Source organism: Sminthopsis crassicaudata, chromosome 4, assembly GCF_048593235.1.
Source record: "Sminthopsis crassicaudata isolate SCR6 chromosome 4, ASM4859323v1, whole genome shotgun sequence".
In the NCBI taxonomy this organism is placed as follows: domain Eukaryota; kingdom Metazoa; phylum Chordata; class Mammalia; order Dasyuromorphia; family Dasyuridae; genus Sminthopsis; species Sminthopsis crassicaudata.
Genome location: NC_133620.1, coordinates 259,512,045 through 259,524,192, shown reverse-complemented (window position 1 = coordinate 259,524,192; position 12,148 = coordinate 259,512,045). Strand labels below are relative to the sequence as shown.

Genomic DNA, 12,148 nt, shown 5'->3' with positions numbered 1-12,148 from the left:
TCTCCAATAATATTGTTAAAGTTTTACAATAAGACTATAAATCAAATGTTTTATTGGTAAACTCATTTCAATTTTCCCAAATATTCTTTATAAAATATTTATATAAATTATAAATGTTACATTACATATAACACAGTGTGCATATGATAGACAACATAATGAAGTATATAAAGAGCTTCCCTCATAATTTGAATGTTGACAATCTGATCTAAGCAAATAACAACTCTCAATGCCTAAAGTAACTTTCTAAGACTATAAATTGTGGGGAAGGTATCTATCTCAATTGGTAAAGGAAGTGTTCTCTCAGGGACCTTCCAAAATATCAATGAAATCATAAGTCTAGAAAAAAAAAAGTTCACATATATGGGTGTGTGTAAATACACAACACATCTTTACATGCAGATGTAAATATTTGCCTATTAACTCTTCCATGAATATCTTGAATCATTAAGCAGCATTCTGAAATATTATTTAGATTCTTTAACACATAAAAAATTTACTTTCATTTCTATGAGTACTCCCTGTACTTATTCAGAGTTCCACCTCTCCATATCTTGGTAAATGCTTTCATGAATTGATGCAGTAAAATAATACTAAACAACATCACCTAAGAGTGAACTTTAGAAATGAACTCTCCATATTTTAATAATCAGCAATCCACTTAAATAGATTGATCACTCTTAATTTTTCCAACAGGCAAAAACAGTCAGGGTCATTCTTTAATTTTGGTAGAATCTTTAAGAGTATGTTATCTGTTGGCAGAGTCTTCAATAACCCAGGAATACATCCCATAAGAAATTTTATATGAGAACCATTTATAAGGTCATAAATTTAGCATTATAAATTTTGTTATTATTTAATTGATTAGTCATGCCTGACACTTTATGACACTGCTTAGGATTTTCCTCGCAAAAATACTGAAATGCCTCACTATTTCCTTCTCCAGCTCATTTTACAGATGAGAAAACAGAGGCAAATAGGGCTAAATAATTTTCTAGTAAACGTCTGAGGAAAAGATTTGAACTTCTGACCCAGAAGGAATGCCTAGGAAAAATAAAAATGTTTAATTAATTAAAACAATTATGATAAACATATATTATATCTTGCCCCTGCACAAATATAGAACTTTTTCTCTCCAAAGTCAACATTAGTAGACAATATTGAAAAGCAAATTTAATTATCCATCTCTATATATGAAAGATTGTGTTTGAAAATGCTAAGGATAATGTTTTTTTATTGTTGTTTTAAATCCTGTTGACAAGAAAGAACATTTCTAAGACTAGTCAATTCTAAACTTTTCATAGTTTGGAGAATCAGTAAATAGTACACAAAAAGCTCCCAAATTCTAACCTCATTCTTTTTCTACACAAACCTAAATCCTCCCTTCCTCTTTTTTTCTTTTTTGCTACTATCTGTCTATTAACATCATAAATATTCTCAAAGGCAAACATTATAGTAGCTGGAGTGAGGTTAAAAGTGCTGCAGACCATGGACCTATCTCCATTGACAGAGGATATTTTATTTTAGTTTGTGAGTAATGCAGCTCTGTCATTCAGTAAGCTTGTCACATGGACAAGTTATATAATCTTTTAGGACTTCGATTTTCCCCTCTAAAAAAATAAGAGGTTGGGGCAGCTAGGTGGTGCAGTGGATAGAGCACCAGCCTTGAAGTCAGGAAGACCTGTGTTCAAATCTGATCTCAGATACTTAACACTGCCTAGCTGTGTGACCCTGGGCAAGTCACTTAACACCAATTGCCTCAGCAAAAAAAAAAAAAAAAAAAAAAAGAAAGAAAGAAAGAAAGAACATTATGGATTCTGAAGTTTCTTAATGTTTTAGATTGACAATTTGATAGGGGAAAATCATTACAGGTTTGAAAATGAGCAGGTTATATGACCAGAGTAGATCAGTCTTATGAGCAACCACTAAAATTCTAGCATGAATGAAATGGAGAGATGAAGTCTGAATTTATTTTTTTTTCTTAATTAAAAAGAAAAAGCAGTCTATGAGTTTGTCTTATGCACAGAACTTGTCATTCTCAGTGCCATGTTTTAGATTTTCCAGGGTAGGAACTATCAAAAAAAAAAAAAAAAAAAAAAAAAAGAAGATACAGATAATAGAGAAGCTTTAAGTTATGTCATCAGTTATTTACTATCATTCTTTAGAAGGGGAAAATAATGATTAATACAAAGAAATTCACAATAACTGAAGAGTTGGTTGTATTCAAGGGAGCAGAGACTTCAACTCATCAGAAGCATTTATGTTATTCTTACCTGCCACCCTAAATCTCGAAAGCTGACATAGAGTTCGTGCTTCTTGCAGGCTTGTTTTTGTTCACTTGTATTATAATCTGGAGAAAAAGTAAAATAAAAAATCATGTCTTGATAGCTATCTCAATATTCATTTGGAGAGTTTCTAAATATTAAAATACCCCACTTATGAGATCAGAGGCCTGGAAGAAACCTCAAAAATCATTAAATCCAATTTCTAATTTTACAGAATGGGAATAAGACTTAAACACTTTAAGTGCATTGTCTAGAGTATCAGAGAAAATAATTGTCTGAGACAGAATTCAAACATATGTTTTCCTAACTTTGAATCCAGTGTTCTATCTTCCATGCTATGCCAGCTCATTTCTTGGCAGAACATTTAATGAAGATATCTGTTATTATCTATTTTAGAAGAAAATTGGAAAAGTTATTCCCTTTGAAGCTTGTCAATGAGAATTTAACACTTATTTAGAAAACTAAACTAAATTAAATCTAAAGTGTAAATTTAAATAGACTTCTAAACAATACTTGTTTAGAAATAATTCTGTGTACCCACCTTTGATACAGAGTAAAATGAAGCTATATAATAATTATAGGATCTTGATAGACTCTGATAGGCTTGGCTCAAATATTAGATTACTCCAAGAATCTACTCATTTTGTTTCCTTCTGGGCTTGTAAAGGGAAATAGTCAAAGATTCAGAGCAAGAGCAGTTTTTTTTTTTTTTTTTTTAAACAAGAAAGGCCATATTCTCCTGTAGTCTTCTACCTCAGTAAAATAAAGAAGCTTATTTTCTCAGTGATAAACTTTGGTGAATAACCACTCTCCAATCGAGTCACCCTTGATTGCTAGTGGAAACATAGAAGTCAAAGACATTCTTTCAAAGTCCAAGTATCTGCATCTAGTTGTGAATTCAGCCTATGCTTTTCTTGATTTTACCATGAAATTTAAGGTAATGATAAACCTTGTAAAGTCTTTTACCCTGTACTGTTACTGCAGGAATCAACAGAAAGGGAATAGAGGTTATCCATTTCAGAGGACACCTTCTGATTCTGGGACTTGTTCTTCCTAGGATAAATTGGGTAAAGCCAAAGAGTAAAATGATGCCTTACAGCAAATTATACTGGACCGTTAAACACAGTGACACAAAGTGTGCTGTAGGAGAAAGAAAATAAAAATGAGTCTAGTATCAGATTTTAGTATATGCAACTTTTGAAATTCGGAGAAGAAAACAAAATCTCCTAATGAAAGCCATGTGTCTAAGAGATGTGCCTGAGGAAATAATAGGGATGTATTAATTCATCCCTTTCTCAATTAAAAGATTGAAAATGGAAATTGTGCAATGTATTCAATAAGATGAACTAAATGCACTGGATTAGCTATAAATTCAATGTGAAATTATCTGAATTTAATATCCAGAAACCAAAAATCCAAAGTATATTCATTCTTTTTTATTCAGCCTTTTATATAAAGTAAATGTTATATATAATGTAACATCACATAAAGGTAACTAGCAATGAAATTTACAACAGAAACTGGTTCCAAGGATCCAATTTCACAGAGTTTTAGGACCATATGCTTATTCTGTCAAGAGTAAAAAGTAAAGAATAGGGAGAAAGAGTAAACTTTTTACCCACGGCAGCCAACTTTGCAGTAAGGTTGGAAATCAATAGACGGCAGAAAAAGCTATGGGAGAAAAGGCAAGGAAATTAGAGTTGTAATTTTAAAAAAATCATTGGCAGGCCACAGAAGCTTAAATGAGAATGGAAATAAAGCTATTGTAGATGAATCTTCCTATATGAAAAGGAAAGTCCTAATTGTGATTAAATGAAAATTCTCTGCTACTATAGCAGATGCCAGAAAAGTATTTTAACTTTCCTATACCTAAATGTAGTCTCTGAAGCCGGCAGGCATTCCTCTGTTTTGTCTCTTCATGGCATGTTATTGGTAAAACAGGGCCAACAGTTGGAAAATACTCTTAAGCAGCCAGATTTTCCTTGTAACCAATTTTTGGAAGCAGTGCAAATTTGAATTTTTCCCCTTAGTCATTTTGGTCATTTAAAGAGCATTTTGTTTTAGGAGAAAATAAAAAGAAATATGATGGGGAAAAGGAAATACAAGGAACTTTCAGAGGAGAAAAGAATGTTTTTCCACTCCCTCTGGGGCTTACCTAGACTTCTAGTGAGAGTTTGAATGAATAAAAATTGCCAAGTAAATCCCTATCTGTTTTCATGTGTGTGAAGGGGTCAGGATGATGAAGGCATATGGAATATGTAGGAAAAAAAGCCCATTTCACCATATTGGTTACTTTTTAACTTTTTTTCTTCAAAATATATAATCTGTCCATTTGGTGGGACAATTTTAGGTAAATTTGTAAAAGGGAGGGGGGAAATCCTAAAAGAGAAATGAATGTTTAAATAAACTTAAAACAAGAGGAAAACAAGGTAAAAATTTCCCACTTCAAACACACAAGTCAAAGAAATGAATTGAGCATTTACTTCCAAGAGGAAAAGAGAAGGAAGGTAATCCTGGTATCAAGGAAAGAGTTTCATCTGACAGAACAAATGAAATTAGTCTATTTCAAAATGGAAAAGGACAAAACAAGAGTATTCTTTGTTTAAAATAGAACAGGAGCCAAGATTCTTCTGATATCAGACTGCAATTTAGCAACTGCTTTGGATTAGTTATTTGAAGGCTGAATCGATTTTCATAGAGTTCATTAAAATGTAGGGTAGAAAATCTCCCCTCCAGTGGAAACTTGCATTTCCTCAAACTCTGTCTCTCCCTTTGCACTGTCTGTTCCTCATGCCTGAAATATTTTGCTCACTCACCTTGCCTTTGGATTTCCTTCAAGATTCAACTCAAGTCATAACTTATATGGGAGGCCTTTTTTAGTCTCTCCTCTCTCCTCAGTTGTTAGAGTCTTGTCCTCTCAGATTACATTTTTACATTGCTATATTTTGAATGTACTAAATTATTCACACCCATATTAGAATATTTATTCCTTGAGGATAAGGACTGTTTTTTCCCCTCCTTTTGTTCCCCAATACCCAGTGTCTGATGCTCAGCTCTTAATAAATGTTAACTAACTGCTTGACCCATTGACTTATGGAAATGGAGTTTAAAATTGTCTAATAAACTGGATAAAATTTATAGCTTTGAAGCAAGGAACTGCCTTTGTTGGGATCCCCACAAGCTTAAGAGCATAAGAACTGTGCCAGTGTTTAGGTCTGTAAGTCTGGGTTTTATTCCATTCAGTTTAGTTTAATTCATCTGAGAATTCCAGAACATGAGTGTCTGTGTGCATGAGGAAGAGAATTAATAATTGCTCCAGGAGTTCTTAAGTTTGTTGTATTAGTGATTGTTTCCATTTATATTAAACACTGTTATTCATTATTTTGTCTTATTTTTTTAATTATTTGCCCCAACTTCTATTCTTTCTTATATCTCCTTCCCACTTTTATATATGCCTCCAATGTTATTCTACTGTTATAATTCAAATTTAGAAATACCAGTTGTTTTTTTTTCCAAGCTCTAATCTTAAATTAGGGATGCTGGGCAAGTGGAAGATGAGAGAAGTTGTGAGATACCTACAAAATGAATATCACAGACATAGTTTTTATTTTGCTAATCTTTTCTTTATAAAGGAGAGTGATTTTTCCTGCATGAAGGTTGAGACTGAAGGTAAATGAGAAGAAATAAGAGAACAACTTAGCTGTCCTTAATAGGTTTAAATAATCATCTGGGAGGAACCATAGCCAAAGGAACTGATGGAATTTTGTGAATGTATTCTCTGAGTGACAGAAATATTATGCAACATGGCAAACGGTGATGCTAAATTTGAGATAGCTAAATACCATCATTAGTCATGGAGGTAAAAGGATAGAATGGAAAACCATGAGTTTCATTTCTAATCCCTGGGAAAATTATAAAAAAAAAAACTCATTATTTTATAAATGTATTATAACCATTGAGAAAGGAAAGTTAGTATTAGTAGGGAACCAATCTAAGTCTAAAATATAAGTCTAAAGTGTTATGTGGCAGCTTAAAAAGCCAATACAAACTTGGTCAGCCTTAGGAAAAGAAGAATTTCTAGGAATTAAATAGAAATATTCTCTGTGTACTCTGCCCTGGTCAGATCATTGTATCCCATTTATTTCTGGGAACTGCTGACAAAGACACTCATAAATTAGAGAGTCAAAGGACTTCTATTCCTTGCTCTGTGAGGATCTGGTGAAGGAGTTGGAGATGTTTAGCAAGGAGGAGATTACTAGAAAAAGACAGCAGGATGATACAGTTTTCTGAAGCACTTAAAGGTTGCCTGTCATGTCAGAAGGATTGGATTTATTATTTTTTTTTGTTCAGGGAGGCAAAAATGTGGGAGACTGAAGATTAACAGATCACAATTGAATATAAGGAAAATTTCTTAACAATTATAAGCCTGTCTAAAATTGGAATGGGCTGCCTCAAGTAGTATATAAAAATTCAAGAATGGATGAATGATGGCCCATCACATATGTAGTAATAGAAATTTTTTTTTCTTTTTTGGAATGTGGATTAAACAAAATACTCATGGAAGAATTCATTTCTGACATTCTATTTCATTCTGTCTCATAATTACTGAGCCAACAAAGCATCACTAAGAACAAATCATAGCACACTAACCCCATAGCTTTTTCTTTGAACAAGTTTACTAAATTACTAGTTTACTAGACTGCTAGATTAAGGAAAATGCCTGAGGTAGAGCCAAAATGGTGGCCTAAAGGTAGGAATTTGTCCAATCTCTCCCCCAAACTGCTGCAAATTCCTTTAAATAATGACTCAAACATACTTTAGAGCATCTGAATACCAAAAAAGTTGGAGTATAAAATTTTCTATCAGAAGGAAATTTAGAAGTTCAGCAGAAAAGGTAGGAGTCCAGCATGTAGCCCCAGCTCCAGCCCCAGTTTGGGCTGACTTCTGAAGTAGTACTGATGGCTTCCAGACTTCTCTCTTAAGAGACACCAAACAGGAGGTGGAAGGGCAGTAGAAAAGGTCTGTGGAATCAGAGTAGGAACTCAGTGTACAATCCCAGTGTGGACTCCACTTGGAGCCCCAACTCCAGCTTGGATCCCAGCATTAGTAAGACTGGACCTCTGAATCAGCAGCAGTGCTGGTGCTCTGGATCTCTCAGCTGGGAGACATCATGGAGGATTTGGAAGGTCAATAAAAGGGTCTGTGGCAACCAGGTGGGTCTCTGGTGTGCAGTTCCAGTGTAGCCCAGTTCAATAGAGGTTCAGTCCCAGTTCCTTCACTAGATCTTTCAGCTACTGTGGGATGGGGACATATTTAACAGCCCCAGGGCAAAAAAAAAGAGTTTGTGGTCAGATTCCTAGAAGGATTTCTGAAAACAACTGCACAAAACCCTGGAAACTTGGGACAATGCACCATCTTGGAACCTTGGAAACAGAGCCATAAATTTCTGAACACTGAAAGTTATTTTATGACAATGAGGATCAAAACACACTCAGAGGATGATAATAAAGTTGAAGCTCTTACAACCAAAGCCTCAAATAAAAATAAGAATTGGGCTCAGGTCATGAAAGAGCTCAAAAGGGACTTTGAAAATCAAGTAAGAGAGATAGAGGAAAAATTAAGAAAAGAATTAAGAAAGGTGCAAAAGGAAATGCAAAAAGCTAATGAAAAGAAGAATATCTTAAAAAGCAAAATTGACCTTTTGGGAAAGGAAAAGATCAATGAGGGAAATAATTCCTAAAAAAATAGAACTGAACAAACTGAAATGTTCTTTTATAAGAAATCTAGATACAATAAAGCAAAACTGAAAAAAAAATCTAAAAAAAATGTAGAAAATGTGAAATATCTCACTGGAAAAACAACAGACCTGAGGAAAAGATTCAGGAGAGATAATTTTAAAAAGTATAATTAAAAAATTATAAAAGTCTTTATAAAAAAAAGCCTGAACATCATCCTTCAAGAAATTATCAAGGAAAACTGTTCTTATTTCTAGAACCAGAGGATAAACTGAAAAATCCATCGATCTCATCCTGAGATTCCAAAATGAAAACTCCCATGAACATTATAGCCAAATTCCAGAACTCCCAGGTCAAGGAGAAAATATTGCAAGTATCCCCAAAAAGAAACAATTCAAGTATAGTAGAGCCACAGTCAGCATAACATAAGATCTAGTAGCTTCTACTTAAAAGACCAGAGAACTTAGAATATGATATTCTAGAGAACAATGAAGGTAGGATTGCAACCAGGAATCATTTGCCTAGAAAAACTTAATATAACCCTTCAGAGAAAAAGATGGTCATTCAATGAAATGGGACTTTCAAGCATTCATTTTGAAAAGGCCAGAACTGATAGAAAATTTGATTTTCAAATATAAGATTGGAGAAGCGTAAGAAGGTAATCAGGAAAGTGATATCATAAAAGACTTAATAAGGTTTATCTATTTACATTCCTACATAAAAGGATAATACTTCTAACTCAAAACTTTCTCCTTATTATGACAGAAAGAGTATATATAGAAAGAAGACAGGGGTATGAGTTGAATATGAAGGGAGTATAACTTTTTTAAAAATGATGAAATTAAGAAGTGAAAGGAGAATGTGCTGGGGAAGGAATGGTACAAATTATCTGCCATAAGAAAGAGACAAGAAAAACCTTTTACAGTGGAGGGGAAGAGATGAAGGAGAGGAGGAATGAGTAAATCTTATTCTCATCAGAATTGGCTCAAGTAGGATGTAACATATATAGCCAATAGGGGTTTAGAAAGCTGTCTTACCCTGCAGAAAAATAGGAGGGGAATGGGATATGGGAAGAGGGCATGAGTGATAAAAGACAGTGTATATTGAGGGAGGGAGTAGTTTTAAGGAAGGACAGAAGAGAGAAGAGAGAGACTAAATGGGGGGGTGTGGGGGAGGAATGCAATTATCAATAGTAATTGTAAAAAAAATAATTAAAGCAAGTTTCTCTGATGGAATATTATTGTTCTCTTGAAAATGCTGTGTATGATGCTCTCAGGAAAAAAAATCTGGAAAGTCCTTCATGAATAAAGTGAAATATACTGTATATAAAGTAATAGTAATGTTCTGAGACAACCAGCAATAAATTACTTTGTTATTCTCAGTAGTAAAATCATCCCAAATACTGTGAAGGATTTATGATAAAAAAATCCTGTCCATATCCAGAGAAGGAGCTGATTGAATCTGAATACAGATCGAAACATTCTCTCTCTCTCTCTCTCTCTCTCTCTCTCTCTCTCTCTCTCTCTCTGTTTCTCTGTCTCTCTCTTTCTCTCTCTTATTTTTAACTTAATTTTTCTTGAGGGTTTTTATATTCATCAGTGTGGGAGATCTATGTTTTCTTTCACAATTGACTCTTATGGAAATGTTTTACATAACTTCACATGTGGTTTCTTAATTGTGGATGTGGATAAGAGAGAGAACCTAGAACTCAAAAATCTTAAAACAAATGAAAAAAATTGCTTTGAATGTAACTGGGGAAAATATTAAATAAAAGGTCAAAAATATAAAATGAAACAACTGGAAATAAAAATGCAATACACTATTGGTAGAGTTGAATTGATCTAGCCATTCTGGAGAACAATTTGGAACTATGCCCAAAGGAATATCAAATTGCATGTAATCCAGCAGTACTAGTACTGGGCCTGTATCCCAAAGAAATCATAAAAGAGAGAAAGAACTCACATGTGCAAAAATGTTTGTAGCAGCTCTTTTTGTGGTGATGAGGAATTGGAAATTGAATGAATGTCCATCAATTGGGGAATGGCCGATTAAGTTATGGTATGATATTATTGTCCTATAAGAAATGATGAGCAGGACGATTTTTAAAAATATTGGAAAGACTTACATAACTGATGCTGAGTAAAGTGAACATAAGCAGGAGAACTTTGTACATAGTAATACCAAAATTGTATGATGATCTATTATGATAGACTTAACTCTTCTCAGCAATACAGTGATCCAAGACAATTCCAATAGACTTGAAATAGAAAATGCCAGACATATCAGAGAAAGAACTATGGAGACTGAACATGGATCTAGGCATTATTATTTTTACCTTTTTGTTTTGTTTTATTTTACTTCTTATGTTTTTCCTCTTTTGTTCTGATATTTCTTTCCCAAAATGATTAATGTAGAAATAGGTTTAATATGATTATTATACATGTATAACCTATATTATTGCTTCATATCTTGGGATAGGGGAGAGGTAAGGAAAGGAAGAAAATTTGGAGTTCAAAATCTTATGAAAAATGAAAGTTGAAAACTATTTTTATGTATAATTGAAAAAATAAAATACTATTAAAATAAATTTTTAAAAAGGAAAATGCCAGATTTTCAAAATGAAATGACTTTGAAAATCACACATTTACAACTTGTGGTGCTCTGAGAAAATAACAAACCACCTTCAGTTTTCTCATCTGTGAAATTAGGGAGTTGGATTAAATGGTATCACAGGTTTCTTCTAAATGTGGATCTATAATCCAATGATGTTAACAGGATATGACATGGGGTTAAAATATTGTTTAGCACAACTCTTTCTACCTACCCCTAGTCTACCTATAGAAGCTACTCAAAATTCTTTACTATAAACTTCTGTTTTGTTCTATTTAATGTTGATCATTTTGGTTTTAGATTCTATTTATAATATAAAATTTCAATAAAATACCCCATCTTCTACATTAACTCATTTCTGCTTATGTTAAAATTTACTTGCCTTCATGCTTTACCTTTTGAAACACCTTTTTGAGTGTTTTATTTCTCCCTCTGCTTTATCACTAAATGTTTCAAAAGTCTGTTATCCAAACACAAACAATATGCTTTCTTGCTTAATATTATGAACACATGAAGTACCACTTATTATAAATTCAGCATGTAATATAGTATCTTGCACATAGTAGGTACTCAATAAATCTTTATTGAAATAATGAGTGAATGAAGAAATGAAATGACAAAAGTATTTTTCTTTTCTAAAAAGTAAGTGGCGGTTCATATTAGATTAATTTAACACTCCAAATAATGGTGGGAAACTGGCAAAATACTCTGTGCTTTTTCTTCATGTGTTTTATCCATCTCTTTTTATGAAAGTATTTTTGTTACTTAAAAAAAAAAAAAAAAAAACCAAGGAGATATACCAACAAGGAAATGGGCTTTGCATATTTCAGTTCCTGGAATATCTGTCAGACTCATTATGAATCTTAATAATAAATATGCATTTGTGTGTGTGTATGTGTGTATGTGTGTGTGTGTGTGTGTGTGTGTGTGTGTGTGTGTGTGTGTGTGTTTAACTTAAAAATTTCCCTTACGCCTGGGACTTTTGGTAGAAGGCGGGAATGTTAGTGAGGATGGCATGTGATTGTGAGAGGGTCTGGATCTCAGTATGGAAATATTTTCTAACAATACAAATTCTAACATACAACTGTCAGTCTTGTGGTATTGCCTGGAAGTATTAACAGGTTAAGGAGTAATGCCCATCATCATAAACTAGTATGTTTCAGACTCAAAACTCAAACTCTAATTTTCCCAACTTCAAGGCTTAAATAGTCTTTCCACTTTGACTTAACTCTCTACCAAGATAGTACTATGTTATTACAATCGAGTAGCAATTTTTCTTATTTTTCTATTAATAAATCAGAAAAGAGAAATATATGGAAAAATTATTTTTGATCATTCTATTCCAAAAGAAAAAATATAGTATTGTGACATATATTGGAAAAGAAAGTATTTAATGCAACATACACTGTTGTATTTTTTTTCCTGAATGGCATTCTGCCCCCTCTATTCTCTATTTTTTATTAAAAATAAGTGGCTCATTGGCTCCCTTTCCAATAGGAAATAGGTCTCTAAGCAAAT

At 33.1% G+C, this 12,148-nt stretch overlaps 1 protein-coding gene across 2 annotated transcripts in view; it reads right to left on the bottom strand.

Annotated features, from left to right (window-relative positions):
- BMP5 (bone morphogenetic protein 5) overlaps positions 1 to 12,148 on the bottom strand; it is a 164,331-nt gene that overhangs the window by 12,018 nt on the left and 140,165 nt on the right. For both annotated transcript variants that reach the window (XM_074310627.1, XM_074310628.1), the window contains one exon: positions 2,274 to 2,350. In XM_074310627.1, the coding sequence (XP_074166728.1) occupies positions 2,274 to 2,350 (77 nt within the window). The remainder of the gene's footprint in view (positions 1 to 2,273; positions 2,351 to 12,148) is intronic.